We start from the raw sequence: 22,561 nt of genomic DNA, 5'->3' as shown, positions 1-22,561 counted from the left end.
TAGGCCACTTCTGCCCTTATCTCTTGGGACACTTGCTCTGAGGGAAGCCAGCTTCCGTGTAAGTGGTCTTGCTGCCCTGAGGCCACCATGCTGTGAGGAAGCCCAATCTTATCCACACAGAGAGACCACATGGAGAGCCCCAGGCTACACAGAGAAAAAGATGCCTGACCCTCCACCCTGAGTTGCTCCAGTCCTGCTCTGTTTTAGTTCCAGTCACTATTTGACTGCAACCCCAAGCCAAAACTGCCTACCCAAATCCCCAACCCACAGAAACTCTGAAAGATATTAATGATAAAAACAATTGCTGTTGTTTTAAGCCACTAGGGCTTGGGATTTGTTACACAGCCTGCAGGGGTAACTGGAAGATGAAAGGACTTTTGAGAAAGGGAGCCCAAAGGGAAAGAGAGATGCAAAGATGCTGCAGTGAGATCAAAGGCTAAAAGACGGCAAAAGTCCAAGGAAAGAGAGGTGCTGAAGGCATTTCAGGAAGGACAGTGGCGGCTTTTTCTCCAACAAGGGCAGTGCAGTCAAGTGGAAAACATCTGGGCTGGAAGACAAATGACCCCACACCCCTCCGGTGCTGCTGCCCACTGGCACTTTGAGCAAATGCCTTTCCCTCCCTGGAGAACGTTTTCTGAACTCATGGTGTGTGGAAGAACAGCTCACCCTGGAAATGTGGAGCTAAAGAGCAAGAATTGCACCCCACCCCCGCCACACACACATACCCGTGCATCAATTCTGGGGCCTCCAGGCACCCTCTGACTGTGAGGGGTTGTTCTCATGTAGACTCTGCTGCTGGGAGATACACCGACCAGCCGAGACAAGTATCTGACCACTTGGCAATCACAGTACATGAATCCAGTGACACTCCAGTTTATGCGCCCACAGGGATGCTTGACCTACACGTTAGGACAAAGACCCCAGACGCGGGCGATGAAAACAAGGTGTGACCACTCGGAGGGACCGTGCCCGAAAATGATCAACTGGCCTCCCTAGGGGACGACTATTCCTCAGGGCCACAACTGCGAAACCAATCTCTCCTTAGGTTAAAAATAGAAGAGGAAAAACTAAGTATGTAGTTCCTTGGAAATAAGGAATGAGCCAGAAGAACTTGAAAGTAGTGGGAGAAGCAGAGGAGGCCAGGTCTCTGATGGGACAGCTCATGCGTACGACAGAGGAGCCTGGGCCAGGAAAGCCTTGCCTGACTTTCTCTCTGCTCTTTAAACCGCTTTCCTGGCTTTCCTCATACACTGTTATTTAAGTATGTTATATCTTGGTCTGTATGTGCTTAACAAGAAAATATATAATAAATAGAGTTTAAAAAACAAGATGAATAAGAAGAGAGCTGAACATGTTTCTCATCCACTATTCTTAACTCAGATAGTAGCCCGCCAGGCTCCTCTGTCCATGGGATTCTCCAGGCAAGAATACTGAAGTAGGTTGCCATGCCCTCCTCCAGGGGATCTTCTCAACCCAGGGTTCAAACCCAGGTCTCCCACATTGCAGGCAGATTCTTTACTGTCTATGCTACCAGGGAAGCCCAAGAATACTGGAGTTGATAGTCTACTCCTTTTCCAGGGGAATTTCCTGACCCAGGAATTGAACCGGGGTCTCCTGCATTGCAGGTGGATTCTTTGCCAGCTGAGTTACAAAGGACACCCAAGTAAAGACAATCCAAAGTCAAAAGATGATTGTGGTGATAGCACAGTTGTTTTTAATGTTTAATTAGGTTATCAAATATTTCATAGATTCCAATAGCTGAGCATCTGTAATCAACAAATATGAGCTAATGAAGCAAGAGGTCCAAAATTATCAAGAAATAATGTAATCTTGAGCCACTTGTAAAACAAAGGTACAAAATCATCCCTTTATATTACATTTATATGATAACTCTCTTTATGTTATAAAATCCCCAAGGGATAAACAGAGATGCTGCTAGTGTGTTACTGGATGTCTCCTCACCACATCCTTGCCCTTGCCTCTGCCTTTTCCTCTTCATCCATACAGACATTTTTATTACATGTTAAGTGTCGGGCAAGGCTCTGGCAACACAAAAAGGCTTTGACTATTAACATCTTTGATGAGAGTACTGTGCAGTTGGAGAGACAAGACATTTATATAGGTATAGCACCTGAATCACTGTAAGTGTCCATTCAAAATATATTGAGTCCCTAACTATTCTAATTGTAAGAAGAAACCATTCCAGAAATAAAGCTGCTCTCTTCACAGTGCAACGCTGCTTAAAAGATGGTATGGAAATCGCCCATGGCAACCCTAAAAGCAAAATAAACAAACACAAATGTGCTCTTATGCAACTCGGCTGGTGCCAGGAAAGAAACGAGGGGTGGGAGCTTCATCCATGGAAGGAGGTGGGGACAGCGGAGCAAGGAATAGCCCTGGCACACTGAGAATGTCTGTACCTGTAACTGTGATGATTAAAGCCGGAGGCAAATGTCACAGTCGAGAAAGAGCAAAGGTCAAGTCTATGTACACGTTTAAAGTCAGCTGTCAAAGTTGGGTCCGCCAACCTCAGAGCTGAGGTGTGTGGTCGGACAGGGTCGGTGAAGTGGGACAGATGAATATTGAACTGACGGTCAACCAGAAGACCAGTGGCCACACAGGGGCAGGATGAGGGGTACGTGATGGTGAGGATTTTAAGAGGCTGGAAAGAGTAAGGAGGATCAAGGGAATCCTAATTCTCACAATGGGACTTCTGTTTATTCCCAGTGCAGATGTATAGAGAAAAAGCACATATATAAAGGTGAGTTGAGCCCATCTACAATAAACCTATAGAGGAACAGTAGAAATTAGAACTGAATCCTCTTCTGGGACATACTATCATTTTTACATTAAAAGATGGCAGTTGGGTTCATGTTTCTGTATTTCCACTGATGGTGATAATGTCTGATTATTATTTTTCTTACTTTCCCATATAAGACAGAAGGACAGATCTGACAAGGGATATTTCCAAGATGCCCAACTACCAGGCAGAACTGCCATAAGAACAGGGCCCTTCTGCTTCCTCTTAGGCCAGGAAAGGTGTAAAATGATCCCACCATTCACAAGCTGTTGTAGAAACTCACTGACTGTCCTCATGGAATGGTCCCACCTGTCTGTAGGGTCACAGTCATGGCACCCACAGCTTTTGCATAGTAAACATTTTCCTGAAAGAAGAGAAAAGCCTTTTATGATATAGTGAGGTGCCCATCATTGGTGGAATTCAAGTGGAGGCTAGATGCTCAAGGCAAAGGCACTGGAGAAAACATTTCTGGCCTTGGATTGAAGGTTTCTCCCAGCCCTGAGGTTCTCTAATCTACCTGCAAACCACTGTTGACAAGTGGGATGTAAGGAAATGTGTCAGAAGAGCAGATGTATTTAGAGGAAATGTGATAAAGGATACTAGTGGTAAAGAACCTGCCTGCCAATGCAGGAGATGTAAGAGAGGTAGGTTCAATCCCTGGGTGGGGAAGATCCCCTGTAGGAGAGCAGGGCAACCCACTCCAGTATTCTTGCCTGGAGAATCCTATGCACAGAGGAGCCTGGCAGGCTACAGTCCATAGGATGGCAAAGAGTCAGACACGACTGAAGCAACTTAGCATGCACATTCTAAAAGATTCCATCAAAAGAGCCTGATACCTGACAGTCTTTAATTTAGAGCCAAAGAATTTTGTAGCTCCTATTTTTCTGCCATGTGTAGAAATGTACATAGATTACAAATGCGTAATCCTGTAATATCCGTGTCTGTTGCAGCTGTTATCAAGAGCTTTAAGTGCTAGGCTTGAGTCCATATGGGACAGAGGAGGCCACGGTTCCTAGAGAAGAGACAGTTGGAAAGCAGCCATCTCCCATCAGTGTTCTGGTGTAGAAAGGCAGATGACTTTGTTTTTCCCTGAAAGAAAAAGAGTTTGTAGTCAGATATGTGTGCATTTTCCTTATAGCTCAAAAATAAATTATACAGTGCTCAGTAAACTCTGAGATTCAAGGGATTAGATCTGATAGACAGAATACCTGAAAAACTATGGACGGAGTTTCAGGATGTTGTACAGGAGGCAGTGATCAAGATCATCCCCAAGAAAAGGAAATGCAAAAAGGCAAAATGGTTGTCTGAGGAGGCCTTACAAATAGCTGTGAAAAGAAGAGAAGCAAAAGGCAAAGGAGAAAAGGAAAGATATAAGCATCTGAATGCAGAGTTTCAAAGAATAGCAAGAAGAGATAAGAAAGCCTTCCTCAGTGATCAATGCAAAGAAATAGAGGAACACAACATAATGGGAAAGATTAGAGATTTCTTTAAGAAAATCAGAAATACCAAGGGAACATTTCATGCAAAGGTGGGCACAATAAAGGACAGAAATGGTACAGAACTAACAGAAGCAAAAGATATTAAAAAGAGGTGGCAGGAATACACAGAAGAACTATACAGAAAAGATCTTCACGACCCAGATAATCATGATGGTGTGATCACTCACCTAGAGCCAGATATCCTGGAATGTGAAGTCAAGTGGGCCTTAGGAAACATCACTATGAACAAAGCTAGTGGAGGTGATGGAATTCCAGTTGAGCTATTTCAAATCCTAAAAGATGATGCTGTGAAAGTGCTGCACTCAATATGCCAGCAAATTTGGAAAACTCAGCAGTGGCCACAGGACTGGAAAAGCTCAGTTTTCATTCCAGTCCCCAAGAAAGGCAATGCCAAAGAATGCTCAAACTACCGCACAATTGCACTCATTTCACATGCTAGTAAAGTAATGCTCAAAATTCTCCAAGCCAGGCTTCAACAGTACGTGAATTGTAAACTTCCAGATGTTCAAGCTGGATTTAGAAAAGGCAGAGGAACCAGAGATCAAATTGCCAACATCCGTTGGATCATAGAAAAAGCAAGAGTTCCAGAAAAAAAACATTTACTTCTGCTTTATTGACTATGCCAAAGCCTTTGACTGTGTGGATCACAACAATCTGTAGAAAATTCTTAAAGAGATGGGAATACCAGGCCACCTGACCTGCCTCTTGAGAAACCTGTATGCAGGTCAAGAAGCAACAGTTGGAACTGGACATGGAACAACACACTGGTTCCAAATCGGGAAAGGAGTGTGTCAAGGCTCTATAATGTCACCCTGCTTATTTAACTTATATGCAGAGTACATCATAAGAAATGGATGAAGCACAAGTTGGAATCAAGATTGCCGGGAGAAATATCAATAACCTCAGATATGCAGATGACACCACACTTATGGCAGAAAGTGAAGAAGAACTAAAGAGCCTCTTGATTAAAGTGAAAGAGGAGAGTGAAAAAGTTGGCTTAAAACCCAGCATTCAGAAAACTAAGATCATGGAATTTGGTACCATCACTTCATGGCAAATAGATGGGGAAACAGTGGAAACAGTGAGAGACTTTATTTGGGGGGGGCTCCAAAATCACTGCAGATGGTGATTGCAGCCATGAAATTAAAAGACACTTGCTCCTTGGCAGAAAAGCTATGATCAACCTAGACAGCATATTAAGAAGCAGAGACATTACTTTGCCAACAAAGATCCATTTAGTCAAAGCTATGGTTTTTCCAGTAGTCATGTATGGATGTTGTTGGACTATAAAGAAAGCTGAGCGCTGAAGAATTGATGCTTTTGAACTGTGGCGTTGGAGAAGACTCTTGAGAGTCCCTTGGACTGCAAGGAGATCCAACCAGGACATCCTAAAAGAAATCAGTCCTGAATATTCATTGGAAGGACTGATGCTGAAGCTGAATCTCCAATACTTTGGCCACCTGATGGGAAGAACTGGCTTGTTGGAAAAGACCTGATGCTGGTCAAGATTGAAGGTAGGAGGAGAAGGGGATGACAGAGGATGAGATGGTTGGATGGCATCACTGACTCAGTGGACATAAGATTGCATAAGCTCCAGGAGTTGGTGATGGATGGGTAGGCTTGGCGTGATTCAGTCCACAGGGTCGCAACAAGTCAGACACGACTGAGCGACTGAACTGAACTGAACTGAAACTCTGAGAAACATTTTTAGCCTACTTGTCAAGATTCTCTTACTACTTGAGAAACTTCAACTCAAATTCACAAACTCCACAAGATAAAAGAGCAGGAAATCACAGTGCATATCATCCTTGAGAGAGGTGTATCATTATAAGAAAAGAAGAAAAAAATTTTTTTTGCTTCAGCGGTTATCACTTGTTATATTCGGGTTAGAACTATACTTTTTATAAAGAAAACAATGATCCATTAACTCTGAGTTAATTTTCTTGTACAGGGTTGGTGTTTCGTTTAACTAATAGCACACTTTGAATAGTATCACCTGAATTGGGTAATACTATGGCTATGAAGTACAGCCAAATTCCTGGCCCACAACTGGGTTCAAACCCATAATCCAGGGCTCATCAATATTATGCTCTTATCAACTTGAGCACCTAGTGAACCCAGAGGTGGGAAATGACCTTTGCAAGACTAGACTGTAAGCTTTCTAACAGGGATTGTGTCTGTCTTTTGCATTGTGATAGCCCAGCATTTAATACAATCCCTAGAACACAGGAGGCATTTAATACATGTTTATGGAATGGATGAAGTTTTTCCCTGGGTACCAAGAACCTATATGTCTCATTTCTCCTTTTACTTTTTCTTACCCTGAGTTCCATTTTCTAAAGGTATCTACTCTTCCACATTTCATGGGTTGCAAGATGAATTAGAAGAAAAAGCAGGGATTTCCCTTGTGGTCCACTGATTAAAAATCCACCTCTCAATGCAGGGAATGCAGATTCAATCTCTGGTCGGGAAACGAGATCCCACATGCCACGGGGCAACTGAGCCCAAGTGCTGCAACCAGAGAAAGTCTGGGTGCTGCAGCAAAGACCCAGTGCAGACCAAAAAAGAAAAAAAAAAAAAAAGGAGAAGAAAAAGGACTTCCACGTGATTGTGACAGAATAATGTTTGTCAAGATGGGAAAAACAAAGGACAAAATCCTCTCAAAAGTCAGTAGTGTGGGATGATTTGAGAGATTAGCATTGAAACATGTATATTATCATATGTAAAATAGATGACTAGTGTCAGTTAGATGCATGAAGCAGGGCACTCAAAGCTGGTGCTCTGGGACAACCCAGAGGGATGGGGTGGGGAGGGAGAGGGGAGGGGGGTTCAGGACTGGGGGGATACATGTGCACCCATGGCTGATTCATGTCAATGTATGGCAAAAACCACTACAATATTGTAAAGTAATTAGCCTCCAATTCTAATAAATTATTTTTAAAAGGTCAGTAGTAATTAACAATAATGAGATCATTTGGAAAAAGACAAATCAATGTCACCATATCTTCTCTGAACCAACTGCACAAAGGACAGTCCACCCGGACAGGAACTGTACCACTTTGTTGACATCAGGCACCACTTAGGAAACAGACCACTCTCCTTGCAAGCATCATCCATGGTGTGTGTTCCCTATATGCTGAGAGAGGTGTTTCGGGTCCTATGGTACAAAATGAGGCCAAACCCAGTTCTAAAGGGAGCTTGGAGTAGCAGGTGCAGAAAATAAAACTCTGGAGCTGTGGAGAGACAGTCTTCATCCCCAGGATCCTTCCACGCGCCTCTTACCTCGGGGCCTCTTTCGCCAGGCTAGGATGCCAACTCCAGCCAGGGCAATGGCGAGGACAATGAACCCAACAGCTTTCACCACGAGAAGTATAGTTTCCGATTCTGAAAGTAAGCAAATAAGGGAGGAAAAAATCCACGTGTCCTCCTGCTCTTCTATGTTATCTTTTGGGGACTTTTTTCCTGTGATCATCAAGAAGCCCAATACTACTTTTCTTACTGTGACTTCTTCACAGCTCTGTGGAGAATAATCTGAAACAGGAACAGCTGTTCCCAAAGTATGGTCTGAATGCCCCAGGTGTCCTCAAGACCCAATCAGAGAGTCAATGAGATCTAACTCATGATTCCCCGCCCCCCCCGCCTTTTTAAATCTCCATCTCTCACATGGGCACAGGGTAATTTTCTAGAGGCCACACAATATGAGATGACATTATCACTCTGACAGCAAATAGAATGCTATGTTTTCTAGTGTTTACTTAAAAAAAATTTTTTTTAATTTGCAATACAGTAAATATAAATAGATATAACTTATATAAACAAAAGCTCTTTGGGGTCCTCAATAATTTTTTGAGTATAAAGGAGCCCTAGGACCAAAAAGTTGAGAGAACCTCTGATTTAACAGACCTATTCTAAAGCACGCAGTGATCCACGGTTCCTGCTCACCACCTTTCCTCGGTCTCACTCCCCAGACAGCCACAACCCCAGCCTTACCCTGGAAACCCTGAAGAACCATGTGGACTCCGCCATGCTCCACGTGACAGGAGTAAATGTCACCATTCTGAGGATCCAGCTCAACAGACACCCAAGTCTGATAGGTCCCATCCCCACTGGGAAGAATGCCTCCATAATCGGTATCTTGGAAAATTTCTTCCCCGTTTTTCATCCAGTTAATGGAAATTTCTGGGGGGTAAAAGCCATAAGCTCTGCAGTAAAGAGTTGTAATCCCTGGGAAAGTTTCTTTGTGATTGACTCTGACTTTGGGGGGCTCTAGAAAAAAAAGAAGTTCAAGTTAAAATAGAAGTATCTTATGTACTGAGTGCACAATACTAGAAAACAGCAACTGCATTTCCCAATTTTCTTCATTGCAAGAAACATATAAAAATAAGAATAACCCAGAACCCAGGTTCACCAATAACAAATTCTTTGATCTAAAGCCAATTTGAGCAGATTTCTGTTACCTGAAACCATTAAAATGAAAATGAGTATTCAGCTAGTGAGTGGGAGAATTGAAACAAACTCCAGTCAACTGCCTCCAAAACCGATGTGCTTGAACAGAGAGTCCATATTCATACCTGTAGTCCAGGTGCCTCCCCAAGGGACTGCCATAGCTCTGGAAAGCCCCACTATTAAACATCACTCCTGTGGGAAAAGGCACATCGTGTCTGGGAGTTTCCCACAGCATGATACAGACATAATTCATTTTGAATAATGAGATCATGCATGAAAAGTTCTTTGTTAACTAAAAGTTGACCAACTGAATCACATCTTTGATGTATAAGAGGAGTTTTTTACTGAAAGGAATCTTATCCTAACCTCTTAAGGTAAGCAAAGACCCTCTGTGTGTCTTTTTTCTAATTTCAGATTTTTACTCATCCTGGTGTTGTATGATCTCTTGGTTACTACAAAGCTTGAAGAATTGCATTACCTCCCAAAGTACTGGGCAGGGGGTGCCAAAAAAGTTCATTCAGGAAAACCCAGATGAACTTTTTGGCCAACCCAATATTACCCAACTTATCATTAACAGGAGATGGGAGGATTTATCTCACTGAATCCCCCAAAAGGAAGCGTCCCTGGACATACTCCACTCAAAACAAGTAGAATTGCTGAGTGTTGTTAAAATGCTGATAAAAAGGTAACTAGGGAAAGTTTTCATGAGGAAGTTACAGGTCACTGTAGCCCAACTAACAAAACAGACTTCAGAAAAGGATGGCTAAAAGCTAAATTAGAGGACTGTTACGTATGAAACTGCTAGTTCTGAGGATGTGGGGACAAGGAGTTCCCCCTCCTCTTTACCTGTTCTTTGTAAGGCATCTTTCCCATACTCCAGGAATCTCTTTAACCAAGCAATGCATTCTTCTTCCAGCCAATTCTTCTGATATTGTAACTCATGCCGATTGGCCTCCCATACCCGCCTGATGATGTCAGCCACATTATCCATGGCCATCCAGGACAGGGTATCTTTATTGAAGATAAGGAAATCCTGTCCATCATATGCATATTGGAGAAATCCCGTGATGCTTCCATCCTCCAGTAACTCACAGCCAATCATTCTCTGGTAAGTGTGAAACCCTGGAAGACACATGAATGGCAGGAAGGGAGGGGTTGACATGGGGATGTAAAGGTGGGTACCCGGATGATCTGACTAGGGGCATGGCTGGAAGCATCTTCTACCCCAGAATACATTACTGCACAGGCCTGGCATGGCATCACTGAGTCTCCAGAAAGTTCCTGTGATATAAGCCCACCTATACATAGGTATCTACAGAGTACCTACTGCATGTCAAAGGAGTATGATAATTCCTGCCTTGTGGAGTTATCCTATATTGGGGACAACTAACTGATAAACTTTTTACTGCAATGGAGGAGGGAGAGATACCCAGGAGCCAGAAATATCCCCAGGGAAAGTTAATGTAGTAAGTCATTGCCCATAAGCAAGCACCTCATTAGGCCTGGAAATAAGACACACAACGGCTAGATTTAGGAGGAGATGCAGGTCAGCAGCCTGAATGAAGATGGGACAGGGACATGGGGGCACATGGGGTCCTGGGGAAGAAACAGACAATGTGGAAGAGGCACAGGACAGATGGCAGGCACTGAACCCCAGTGACAAGATTGCCTGAGCTTTGCCAAAAGAATGTAGCTCAGCTCACAGCCACTGTCAGCCCAGGGGCCTCTACCGGGTTGGGGGCTAGGGATGGAATGTGCTCATCCCTGCTGCCTTCACCACCTGAGTGATTGTAGTGATGCTGCAGCTGCTTCAGTTCCACCTTGAACGCCTGCTGCCAGCCCCGCAGCAGCTGTGTGTACCTCTCCCAGTGATCAGGTGCCAGGTTTTCCTCCATCCACAGGGCCCGCGGCTCCTTCAGCTGGGACACACTGTTGTACATGGTGATGGGATGAGAATCCACATACCCGGCTGAAATAAATTCAGGGATCCCATAGCCAGGCTCTGAAATGCCCAGGCGAAAATATCTCAGAGAGTGAGTCCCTGCGAGAGAGGCAGAGAAGGCAGATATTTAGGGTCACGGCTGATCCAGATCCATAAGCTGCTAGATTCCGTCTAAACCTCATGATAGTCCTCCGTGTTCATTTGCACCCATTCCTTCGGGGACCCAGCTGCTACTTCCTCTTATGGAATCACAGAACCCCAGGAACTTCGACCTGGAAAGGACTTCAGAGCTTTAGCCAAGACTTGGAGCCTTTTTTGTTGAGGTTGAAAACCTCAGGTTGAACATTTTTACACGTAACTCAACTTGTAGATGAAGTAAAGTGCTCTGGTCTTTTGAGGAGGGGCCCAGGGCCACTCACTGGCCCCTCCAGGGAGATCTATCCCTGAGGGATTCTGAGGGTTTGAAAACCCTGACAACCAACGCCCAGGTTTCACCAGGAGAGGCTCTAGGGTGATAAAATAGGGCCCCTATCTCACTGCTGTGCATGCATATGCACGTGTACACACACACACACACACACACACACACACACACCAGGTTGGTTAGTCTGCTCGACAGACCCACAGTGAGAACCCACATAAAGACTCAGGCCTCCCAAGGAAAATTTTAAATTTTTTCTTAAAAAATTTAATTTTCAAATTTTAAAAAGCAAAATTTTAAAAATGCTTTGTCTATTATATCAAACCAACTCTGAAAACCATTTTCCTATTCTTTCTCTACTTTTTTCTTCTAGCCAAACCTCACTGTAAGAATTATCATAGTCCCTAATGGTCAAAAGCCGGCTAAGATGAAATAAAACTGCATGACTTTCTCTGCTGCTTTTGCACTGAACTTCTCTCGTGTCAACCAGGAAGCTCCGCGTCTAGTGGAGACAGCGCAGTCTGGAAGGAATGGGATGGTGTCATAATGGGGTCAGCGCAGGGCCTGGGCCTTCAGGGAAGACTTTCTAGAGAAGATACGTCTTAGGGGAGATCCTGGGACGGGGAGGAGGTGAGCAGGGAATGAGGCTGAGCAGGGACATAGGAGAGAGGACAGACAGTAGGAGCAGAACAGAAAACAATTTGTACAGACAGAGGCTGGGAGAGCGGGGCTCACTGCGGGAACCAGTGGCCTAGGATGCTGGAGCTCAGCAAGCATCACAGAGGAGAGGAGAAATGACACCTAAGAGGTAAGCAGAGCTGAGACCAAGGAAACCAAGGTCCTCCATGTCCTGCCAAAACCTGGCGGGGAGAAGACATGCAGCACAGTGGCTTTCTTCCCAGGCTCTGCTCAGTGTTGTCTGGAAATGCCCATCTCTAGGCCTTTTATCTTGTTATCTCCTGCCATCCTGACCCATCAACATCCTCCCCAGTCAGCAAAACGCATCTCTAAAGACAGCCCCCAAGACCAGCCCTGATATTTGCAAGGCTGTGTCAAGAGATCAGAGGAGGCCCACATGCCAGAGGCCCAAATATCTTACAGGGATAAATCAAGCTAACGAACTGTTTAGTATGTTCTACTCTCTCTACCTTGACAAATATCCCTTCGTATGACCTCAAAGCCCAAGTTCAAATTCAAAAATCTGACTTGGTGGTGGCACAGAGAAAGCTAGCCTCCATCCTCCAGCCCCTGGGCCTTAGCCTGAGACCCACCTCCTTCTCTACCTTCCCCAAGTCCCCCCAGCTCTGCTAAGGGCCTGGTGCTCTCTCATTCAGGCTCCATCTATAAACACTGCCTCTTTGCCACGTCTTGGACTTAGCAGAAGCCTTACCATCCTTAGGAGGATGGACCAAAGGAAGAGGCCCATGTAAATTCAAGCAGCCCTGAGTCATCTGGGCAGAGAGCTGCAGGTTCCAGATACCTGTGGTGAGGTGCAGACCCAGGGCAAGCACCTCCACTTGGCCTCATGGACGCTTGCTCTGTGGGGAAGGATGTGGATAAGGGAGTTGTTGGAGCAGGGCCCTCTAAAAGGTGGAGCCACATCCATGGCTTCTCTTGTATGTGTCTAAGAGCTGCCCTAGACACCATTTCCCCCAGTTTTTTCCAGGTAGCTCATCCCACTGTTGTCCCCTTTGTGAAGGCTCAGATCTTCAGGCACGGCCTTGGTCGCTGTGGAGAACCTCAGATGGGGGTCAGGCTGACCCCCAGGTTGAATGCAACTTAATGAAGTTTACTCCTTCCTCTTCATTTTAAATATATGTTTAAGAAAAAAGTCAAAACAAACAAACAAACAAAACAGTTCACAAAATGGTTGGGTTCATTTTTGTGCATGCACGTCTGGCTATAACTTTTTCTAAAGCTGTTTATGAAAGAATCCACACTGTGCAGACTGTCTTTTAGAACAGGCCTCCCCAAGGCCAGGGAACCCTCACCTCAATCCCAGGGACGGGGGAGCCTGGTGGGCTGCCGTCTATGGGGTCGCACAGAGTCGGACATGACTGAAGCGACTTAGCAGCAGCAGCAGCAGCAGCAGCAGGATTCCCTGAGGCCGAATCAGGCCTACTCAGCCCCGGCCCCTTCCAACCAATTGCACCAGTTCTGTAACCTGCAGGATCCTCCAGTTTTCTTTCTTTCTTTCTCAGTTTTCTTTCTCTCTGCTCCTCCAGCTGGGGTGGGAGCAGTTTTGGGCAGCACCCATGTCCCATGGGCCCCCTCCCTGGAGGTAGTATCCTGCATGTCAGCTGTGCTGCTGAGCAAGATGGAGGCTGTTCTCCCCCAGGCCTGGGCGGAGCATAAAGGCCCCATGGTCCCTCCGTACTGCTTTGACCTTTTATTCCCCACCCCTCTCCCTTCCCGTGGCGGTGGGGGCTGGAATGGGGAGGCAACCCAGTGAAAACCTCTGAGACTGGACATAAGACCATCACAAAAGTGTTGGTTCTTATGAAAACAAGAGTGAGGATAAGCAGAGGCATAAACTCTATCCCTGAAACAATAGTTCCATATTCTGCCTTCTATTCTCTTATCTTTGTTCACTTTCTACCCACTTCTCAGTCCTAAGATACTTAAGAACTGGGATTTAGCTTCTTCCTTCTGTATTTCCTACAAGGCCTAGCACAGGGAGCCTAGTGCATGGTTGGAACTTAAATATTTGTAGCTATTTGTAAATTGTTTGCAAAACACTATTTTTATGCTTCAAAATAATTAATTATGCTGGAATGAATGCGAATCAATTTAACTTCAAACTTATGCTTTATTTTAAAAACATTTTTGGCCTCACCACATGGGTATCTTAGTTCCCTGACCAGGGGTCCAACCCAGGACCCCAGCAGTGAGAGCTCCAAGTCCTAACCACTGGACTTAAACTTTAAAATAGAAATTTTAATAAAATAAAATAAAATTTTAGTTTTATAAAATTAAATTATAATTCCCAGGGAATTCCCAGGAACTTATACTTTAAAAAATACTTTTCATAAGGTGCAAGCTGGTGAATGGGAAGCAGAGCTGAAATCTAATTTACATCCAGCCTAGAGTCTGCAAAAGGTGTAATATGGTGGAATCTGCAACCGATTTTGCAAACGGTTCTATTTCTCCACATCTGGAAAGGTTTTGTGGTTCCTCTGCAGATTATGCAATTGCTCAAAGATGAAGGCAAAAGGAAGAGCAAGTCATGAACATTTTCTCACACTTTCTTAGTCTCCATCTGAGTACTCAACAAACATGTGAGTACCTTCTCCGTGCTAGGCGCTGTTCTGGACTCTGAACACATTACATACAAAACAGGTGAAAATGTCTGCCCTTCTGGAGCCTACATCCTAATGGGAGGACACAAGGAAGGCATACAATATAAAATAAATACATATAACCCGTCATTTAAAAAGTGCAGTGGATAAAAATAAAGGTGCAAAGAGGACTAAGCCATGTAATTCTAAACAGCGGAAGTTAGGGAAAGCTGGTCTGAGAAGACTTTGAACAAGTGCCTGCAGGGAACAAGGGAGCCAGGCAGATGTCTGGGGACTGCGGTCCAGGCAGGGGGATTTTGTACAAAGGCCCCAAGGAAAGGTCAACCTGGCACATTCTGGGAAAAGCAGTGAGGCCTGGGGCTGGAGCTGAGGGGGTGAGGGGAAAAGAAATAGGTAGGAATTGCTTCCACGCTTCCGATAGCAAAAAGCCTCATAGAAATCAAATCCCAGACAAAGAATGAGAGAGAGGGAGGAAGGATTTTAAAAAGAGACTATGTCATTGACATATAGAACTTCCCTCGGAAACTGGGTTTCCTTCTATGACATCTGGGGTCTGCGTGCCTGGTAGATGCCAACAAACAAACAAAAAAAATAGTATTACCAACTTGGGGTATTACTGCTCAATGGGGTTATTTATTCTAAATGAGTATCACTGACATCATCTCTATACATAATATCTACAATCCATGTAATTTCACTTTCTTACAAAAATGTAACTTCATAAAGATTTGCATAATCCAGAGTTTAGAGGTCAACCGAGAGACACATGGCCTGTTGCCAGCTGTCCAAGGACAGTGGAATGCCCTTTTCTCCAACCTCCGAGTCTTGTTCCTGGTTTCGGAGCAGTTTTTGTCCACCAGCCAGCCCTGACTTCACAGGGTGCTCTGCCCCTAAAGGCTGGCCTCCATCTGCCAGTCGCCTGCCCATCCAGCCTCGTGCAGTCAAGCTGTGGCTCTGCTCCAGGACATCACAGCCTGGTCCCCTTCCTCTGCCACGCACCCAGTTACCCATCTGGCGTATCCATAGCTATGAGCCATGCTTGCTCCTTACTTGGGCTTCTAAAATGTTACCTCAGCTGTGATGGGAAGTTGGTTGACAGATGTTAAGTCAGTAACTCAGAACAGAAAAAACAGGAGAAAATTCATGGTACTCTTTCTCTCATGATACATTAGATCTTGTGATAGGTTATATTCCTATGGATATGCTGTCTGGATGATTAGATTTCCATATAACTATGAAGGTTGAATCATTTGAAAAGACCTCTATTGGACTAGTTTTGATCTACCAAAATGGCAATTTCATATGATTCATTCTGACCTTCTGATTCTTTCTTCTTGTTCCAATAATTACAAATTGGGTTTTTCTCTCCCTTTCCATGAACAGATTATCAGCATCAATCCACTTAGTGGACTGAAATCTACAATTTTGAATTTGGTCTTCTGTCTAGGCCAGTCAAGCTGCTTCTCAAAGAGGCAGCTCTGTCCCAACAGCCTCTGATAGACGTTGCTGAAAAGCCTGAACAACACAACTGAACAGCGATCAGACCAAATATAGTGGTGACTCTACATCTTAAATTATGTTCATTTTAGCCTGTAGATGAACTAGCTGGACCATTTTGACAAAAGGCTGTGGAAATGACAATAACTGCTAACGTATTTTCAGATAGTCATCCATGAGGGCAATTGATATTTGAGTTTCTACCATGTAAGAGGAATTGTGAGGCAATGTCAGGAAGGGAAAGACAGATCAGACACCAGTTCTTTTCCTCCAGGAATTTACAGTATTATTGCAGAGCCAAAGTGAAAATGAAAGTGAAAGGCGCTCAGTCGTGTCCAACTCTTTGCAACCCCATGGACTATACAGTCCATGGAATTCTCCAAGCCAGAATACTGGAGTGGGTAGCCCTTCCCTTCTCCAGGGGATCTTCCCAACCCAGGGATTGAACCCAGGTCTCCCATATTGCAGGCGGATTCTTTACCAGCTGAGACATCAGGGAAGCCTATTGGAGAGCCAAAGAATGTGACAAAAATAAATACAATACAGGGACATATGGCAGCAAGCAGTAAGTGCCACAAAAGAGGCACCAATGGAATGTTCCAGCAACTAAGAGAGACATGCTGGTCTTCCATGAAGGGATCCAGAAATGCCACAAGGAGGAGATGGAAAACCCGCTATGAAGTTAGGCCTTCCATGCACCATGGAGCACAGTGAAATCTGAGTCATAACCCTCAGAACCACGCTTATTTCTTGAGTGCAAACCATGTGATAGCTACCATGCTAAGTCTTGGATAAACATGAATTATATTTACTTCTCAATACAACCTTTTATGTGTGTGTGTGTGTGTGCTCAGTCACTCAGTTGTGCCCAACTCTTCATGATCCCATGAACTGTAGCCCACCAGGCTCCACTGTCCATGGAATTCTCCAGGCAAGAATACTGGAGTGGGTAGCCAGTCCATTCTCCAGGGGATCTTCTCAACCCAGGGATTGAAACAGGGCCTCCTGCATTGCAGGCAGATTCTTTACCATCTGAGCCACCTGAGAAGCCCTGCAACCCTTTGAGGTAGATCTTAAAATTCCCAGGGCTTCCCTGGTGGCTCAGACAGTGAAGAATCCGTGTGCAATGTGGGAAACCCGGATTTGATTCCTGGGTTGGAAGATCCCCTGGAGAAGGAATGGCTACCCACTCCAGTATTCTTGTCTGGAGAATCCCATGGACAGAGGAGCCTGGTGGGCTACAGTCTATGGGGCTGCAAAGAGTTGGACATAACTAACTGACTAACACTTTTCACTTTCTTAAAATTCCCATTTCACAGATAGGAATGGGTTCAGAGAGATGATGAAAATTGTCCAATATCATCCTTAGAATCCATAAGTAGAGGGCCCAAGAATTTCCCTCTGACCTGTCAAGCAGGAAGCCTCTCTGCCTTAGACTGCCCAGCTGTTCAGAAGCAGAGGCCCTTCCCCATCCCAGGCTCTGTTTCAGGCTCCTCACCAGGCTCACCATTGCTCTCTCCCGCCCTCTTGTGTCAAGGATGACTCACTAATCCCAGATTTTCCTGTCCCAGGGGAACCAGACTTGAGACCTTCCTACAACTGGCTGTGAGTCCTGACTGGATGACCAGTTCAACAAAGCCCCAATTATTTGTTGGCCCTCCCAAATGGCCCTATGTCTTAACACAGTCAAAATGATTATAATTCCTGGGAACTACTCTCTGGAATTTCAGGCATCGTGGGAATGAGAGGGAGAAGTGGAGGGTGATATTTTTAGTTAAGAGGGCCTTTGGACACTAGTCCAACTATGCAGTGATGTGGGTGGCTCTATACACTTCAAGAACTGCCAGTCTCTCCTAACAACTCCTCTCACTACAGAAACTTGTTGAGGGCCAGGAAGTGCTGAATGTGGCGGTTTGACTTTTAAGTTACTCTTTTAAGGCTACCCTTTGGAGGTTACCAGTGTCCCTTTTAAATTTTATGCTTTTCTGAACTTCCAGTAGGCACAGTCCTAACTGCTAGGAATACAGCAATGAACACATCAATGTCCCAGCTATCTGAACTCCTTTCTAGAAGGAAGACTGGCAGTAGCTAAGTGTATAACACAAGGGTTTTGAAGAGAAATAAAGAAAGGAAAGGAAATATACACAAAAATAAACAAAATTTTTTTAAATGGAGAAAAAGATACTGAGAAAAGAAAATTTAAAAAGAGAAAAACTAATTTAAAAAAAAGAAAAAAACAAGGAAAATAGAATGTGAAGAGGGATGATCTTATAGGTTAAAGGGACCAGGAAAGGCGATCTCAGCAGGTGGCACTTGAGCAGAGATGTGAATGGAGAAAGGAAGTCAGCTTAGGAGAACCTTCCAGGCAGAACAACAAGCCCAAGCCCTCCAGAAAGTTGCCCATTCCATGTGTTTGAGGAATAGCAAGGTCTACTGTGAGCCATATAAACCTTCAGAGAATGAATGAATGAGCCCTGATGGTTTTTTCCCCCAGTACTCTCTGTATACGATGATGACCACAGGTCTCCTATTTCCCAGAAGAATTACAATTTTATGAATTCTATTCTTATAAAATGATTCCATTGAAGTTGTAACAAAATGTGATTTGGTACTCATACTCTCGAAAAGTTTTCCATAATAAATATAAACTCGGCCATCAGAAAGAATGTCCTTTATCATCTGTCTCAATTTGGGTTTCATAAAGCAAGTATTTAAAAAGTCATGTGTTTTCTCTTTAACCTAGGCCCCTTCCTTTGAGACCTTGGGAATCCTCTAGTGAGGATGACCGAGGTCAATGGGTTTTAGTAAGAATAGACAAATATTCCCACTAGTCAGAAGAAAATCTACAAATTAGTTGAATTGCTCGGATTTAGATAGATTCAATGTCAACTAAGAAGAGGGCCTTAGGGGAGTAAAACAGTATCTTGGAGAAATTTCTACTGCATGTACCTTGGCAACAGCCCCATGGAAACAGACTGGAGTCTAATAAGGTCTATAGCAAGTGCCCATATTTTCTCATGTTAACTCTTGGAACTCAAGGTCATTTCTTAGCAGATAATTTGCAAGCCTGTCTCTTAACACTAGCCCAGTTGACAATTCCGGGGACTTATCTATCATCAGTCCTTATCTGTGGAGGACTTCATGAAGCAGATTGATATAGCATATTGAAATATCCATAGAGTTATGAATAACGTCAAGAGACTGACCTTGGTGTTTTTCAGGATCAACCATACAAACCACATATAGCTCTGCCAGAGAGATCCCATGCCTGCCCCACCTGATTACACCCACCCCTCACCAGCTCACAGTTTCCCACAGGCTGGAAACCTCTTTCTTTTTCATGCAAATTCTGCAACCAGAATAAACCACAGTCATGAATTTAGTCATTATTGCTGCCCAAGTTCTCTATGGCAGTTCTCTCCAACCCTAACCCCAACCTTTTTAGCACCACAGATTGGTTCCCTGGAAGACAACTTTTCCACAGCCTGGGTAATGACGAGGGGTGGGGGAGGGTTTCAGGATGATTCTCATAAAAACCTAGATCCCTCCCATGCATAGTTCGCAGCAGGTTCTTGAGCGTTCCTATGAGAATCTAATGCTGCAGCTGATCTCACAGGAGGTCAGCTCAGGTGGTAATTCAAGCTATGTGGAGCAGCTATAAATATGGATGAAGCTTTGCTTGCTTGCTCACCTGCCTGCTGCTTACCTTGGCCCCAGAAGTTGGGGACCCCTGCTCTATGGCATACAGTCAGATCACTTCAATTTCTTAGAAACATCACCTTGGAACATAAAACCCAGGAGGTGTTTATTAAGTGCCTATTGGTCACTAGAACATATGAGGGAAACGAGAAAAATGAGATCTCTCTCCCCGCTTTAAGGAGAACCTTGACTGAGAGATTTTGGTAGATAGAAAACTATAAAACTGGGAGCAGGAGCTATGGGAGTATAAAGGCAAGAGCAGGTTACTGAAGGCTAAGGAGTCAATGAGAACACCACACTGGAAGTGATGCTGGAGTGATCTTAACATTGCTCTGTGATCTCAAACGCTCTGGTATCTCCTCCCTGCATTTCCACCCCTAGAAGCTCCCACTCAGGGCCAGCATTAGGTCCAAATATCAACAAGACCAAGTCCTTTTTCATAACTCCATCTCCCCTCTGTTAGCACTCCTCAATGCTCAGCGTGCTCAGTCAGGGTCCTGGCAGGTAATAGCCTTCACTCTAGATGAGTCACATGAAGAAACTTCAGTGGAGGGACTCTACACAGAGCTGTGAGCAAGGTTACAGGAACAAATGAGGGATGTTAGGGAACCCAGAAGCTAGCAGTTATAAGAAGCCGTTACCAGCCCTAGTGTTGTAGCGATTAGAGGAGCAAATAGTGTTCCTGAAGCCCAGTGGTAGCTAGAACCATGAAAAAGGGGCTATTCATGGAAAACTATATTGTGGAGGGACACAGCTATTATACTACCAGAGGCACTAGAGAAAGAGGGAAAAGAAGAAGGTAATACCTCAACCTCGCTTCGCTCTCTGATTGCTTTCCCTCGGCGTCTCCTATTGGGTGAACCCAAACAGAAATCAGCCTGTGAGAGAGACCGGGTGATGTCGCCTGTAGCAGTCAACGCCCCGGGACACAACACAGGGCCGAGAAGGATGCAGCGGAAGAGAAGGAGAGCCAGCACAAGGTGACCTTACCTGCCCTTCATAGGCGACTGGTTCTATTTCTCATGCTGTCAGTTATCAAAGTGCGGAGCATCCACATCCAGAGACGCTACGATTTTGTGGGAAAGCCAGGGGCTGTGGGCGGGAAGACCTGCATGTGCTTCAGACTCTGTTCATTATGTGAGCTGAGTCCACCTCTCTCGGTCTGGATCTCCTCATCGGGAAATGGGGATATTGTCTCAGCCACAAGGGTTAGTTAGACCAACACATAAAAGATTATATTTAGGGGGTATTGTGGTCATATTATTGGAGAGTTCTTTGAGAATCAAATACAGGCAATATATAGGCTTTTTACCTTCTAGAAATATCACTCCTGCCCTCTTTTTATCCTCTGTCTCTTACCTTCACCTTCAATCTTTCCCATTTCTGACTTGAATGGTAGGACTTTTCTATAGAAGTTTCTATAGAATTAGGACCTATGTCTATCTCGTCCATGGTCATGTCCCCAAAAGTGCCATCACATAGTAGGCCATCAAGAAACACACAGATATTTTGAAAGAGCTCCTTCCCATCATGCTCATACATCGTTGTCTATGATGGTAGCCCAGATGTTGTCCAGCAACCCCCTGGGAGTGCTGAACTCTAGCTGAGAAAGCAGTTGCTTAGAGCAGAGAAGCCTGTTGCTTCCAGCCCACCAGTCTTCTTGTGTATTTGGGGCAACAGAAAGCAACTGCTTCCCTAGTAACACAGGTTCCCCATACAATGAAAATCTTTTTCTACTCAGTTGATAACTCTTACACTCAGTACACAAGTCCAGAACCATGGTTTTATCTTTCTGGGATCTTGTGTTACAGGTTGGGCTTATGGTGAGGAGGATAAACAAATAAATGTGAACAATGGATCTGCTCTACTCTTCAATGCCCCTGAAACCCTGACCACATCCTCATGAGACTCACCAAGCTAGTAGGGAGGAAAAACAAAAGTGAAAGAAAAGACATGAGCAGAAAAGACAGGGAACAACGTGCAGAAAGGAAATAGGAATGAGGAAGTTACCCAGAGGGTCTTTCCAGAATGGCTTTCAACCCCTCAGAAAAGGTGGGCAACATCAAGATCCTACGCACACAAACTGGAAAACTGTATAGCTTTCCGGTTCATCACTCCAACAAGTCCTGGGTTGAATAAACACACTTTTCTGCCCCTGGCTTCTTCACTTCACCAGGAGTTTCAGGAAGACAAACTGTTTCCCAGAGGCTCCCTCAGCTGGGGAGTTTAGAGTAAAGAGAACTTGGGGTACTCACGAGCATCGCTGAGCTTCATCATTAATACAATGATGAGAGGCAATAGGAGCATCATCAGCCCCTCTAAAATCCTTCTCTTCTGATTCTTTTAACAATAACACTGATAGGTCCCTGTTGATCTTTCAAGAACCTTGTACTGCTCTCTCCGTTTTTTGGTGATTCAGCAACTGTGACATTCAAGGTCTCTCTCCCAGTCAAAACAGTGGAAATGTTGGTGTCATCAGTTGCTAGGTAGCATAGAGAGCAAGAGAAAACTAAAGGACCGCCTTCCCCAGTGACCTTTAACCCTTTGTTGGTCTGAGACACTGATTGCTCCTTTTGCTGTTCCTATCTTGGTCCTGTTACCAACTTCTAAATATTTATGGAGCACAGCTATAAGAAAGACACAGGGAACACAAAGATGAATCAGTTCTGGTCCCCCAGGGAGCTCAAAAGAAAAAGAAGCCTTTGTTTATTCCCTGGAGCTTAGGTTTCACCCAAGATCCATGAGAAAGATTCACACAAAGTTCCCAGGACTTGCTCTGGCTTCCTATAATGCTGCAGTCCACATGTCTGATATAATATGTATCCCCTAGACTATCTTGTCATTTTTAGCTTACATCTATCTTCCATGCTGCTCTAGCACCCCCAGCCCAATAGCTCAAAAATGCTCATTGAGTAAAGGAGACCTGGGGCTTTACGAAGATTCTGAGGGGCAGATGGC

General features: G+C 44.5%; 1 protein-coding gene across 2 annotated transcripts; it reads right to left on the bottom strand.

Annotated features, from left to right (window-relative positions):
• Window positions 1-1,691: 1,691 nt before the first annotated feature.
• On the bottom strand, window positions 1,692-22,029 carry MR1 (major histocompatibility complex, class I-related). Of its 2 annotated transcripts, XM_059875291.1 has the most exons (7): window positions 21,859-22,029; window positions 20,594-20,771; window positions 10,526-10,786; window positions 9,592-9,867; window positions 8,290-8,565; window positions 7,582-7,683; window positions 1,692-3,889 (listed from the first exon to the last, which is right to left on the bottom strand). In XM_059875291.1, the coding sequence occupies exons 3-7, from the start codon at window positions 10,683-10,685 to the stop codon at window positions 3,849-3,851; spliced, it is 855 nt and encodes a 284-aa protein (XP_059731274.1). In that variant the 5' UTR covers window positions 10,686-10,786; window positions 20,594-20,771; window positions 21,859-22,029; the 3' UTR covers window positions 1,692-3,848. The 2 variants fall into 2 exon arrangements, with proteins under 2 accessions (XP_059731274.1, NP_001177227.1); NM_001190298.1 differs by lacking the exon at window positions 20,594-20,771 and having other exon boundaries at window positions 3,835-3,889; window positions 21,859-21,919.
• Window positions 22,030-22,561: the final 532 nt, after the last annotated feature.

This window comes from Bos taurus, chromosome 16 (genome assembly GCF_002263795.3).
Source record: "Bos taurus isolate L1 Dominette 01449 registration number 42190680 breed Hereford chromosome 16, ARS-UCD2.0, whole genome shotgun sequence".
In the NCBI taxonomy this organism is placed as follows: Eukaryota; Metazoa; Chordata; class Mammalia; order Artiodactyla; family Bovidae; genus Bos; species Bos taurus.
This window is presented reverse-complemented; position numbering and strand designations above follow the sequence as displayed.

Bases quoted from the DNA above. Each gene is read 5' to 3' on its own strand.
- MR1 (NM_001190298.1), bottom strand. From the start codon at position 21,913: ATGATGCTCCTATTGCCTCTCATCATTGTATTAATGATGAAGCTCAGC. The intron at 9,868-10,525 runs GTGGTGAAGGCA...TGTGTCTTCCAG, and splicing joins GCATCACTACAATCACTCAG to GGTTTCACACTTACCAGAGA. The intron at 8,566-9,591 runs GTAAAGAGGAGG...TTTTTTTTCTAG, and splicing joins AGATGCCTTACAAAGAACAG to AGCCCCCCAAAGTCAGAGTC.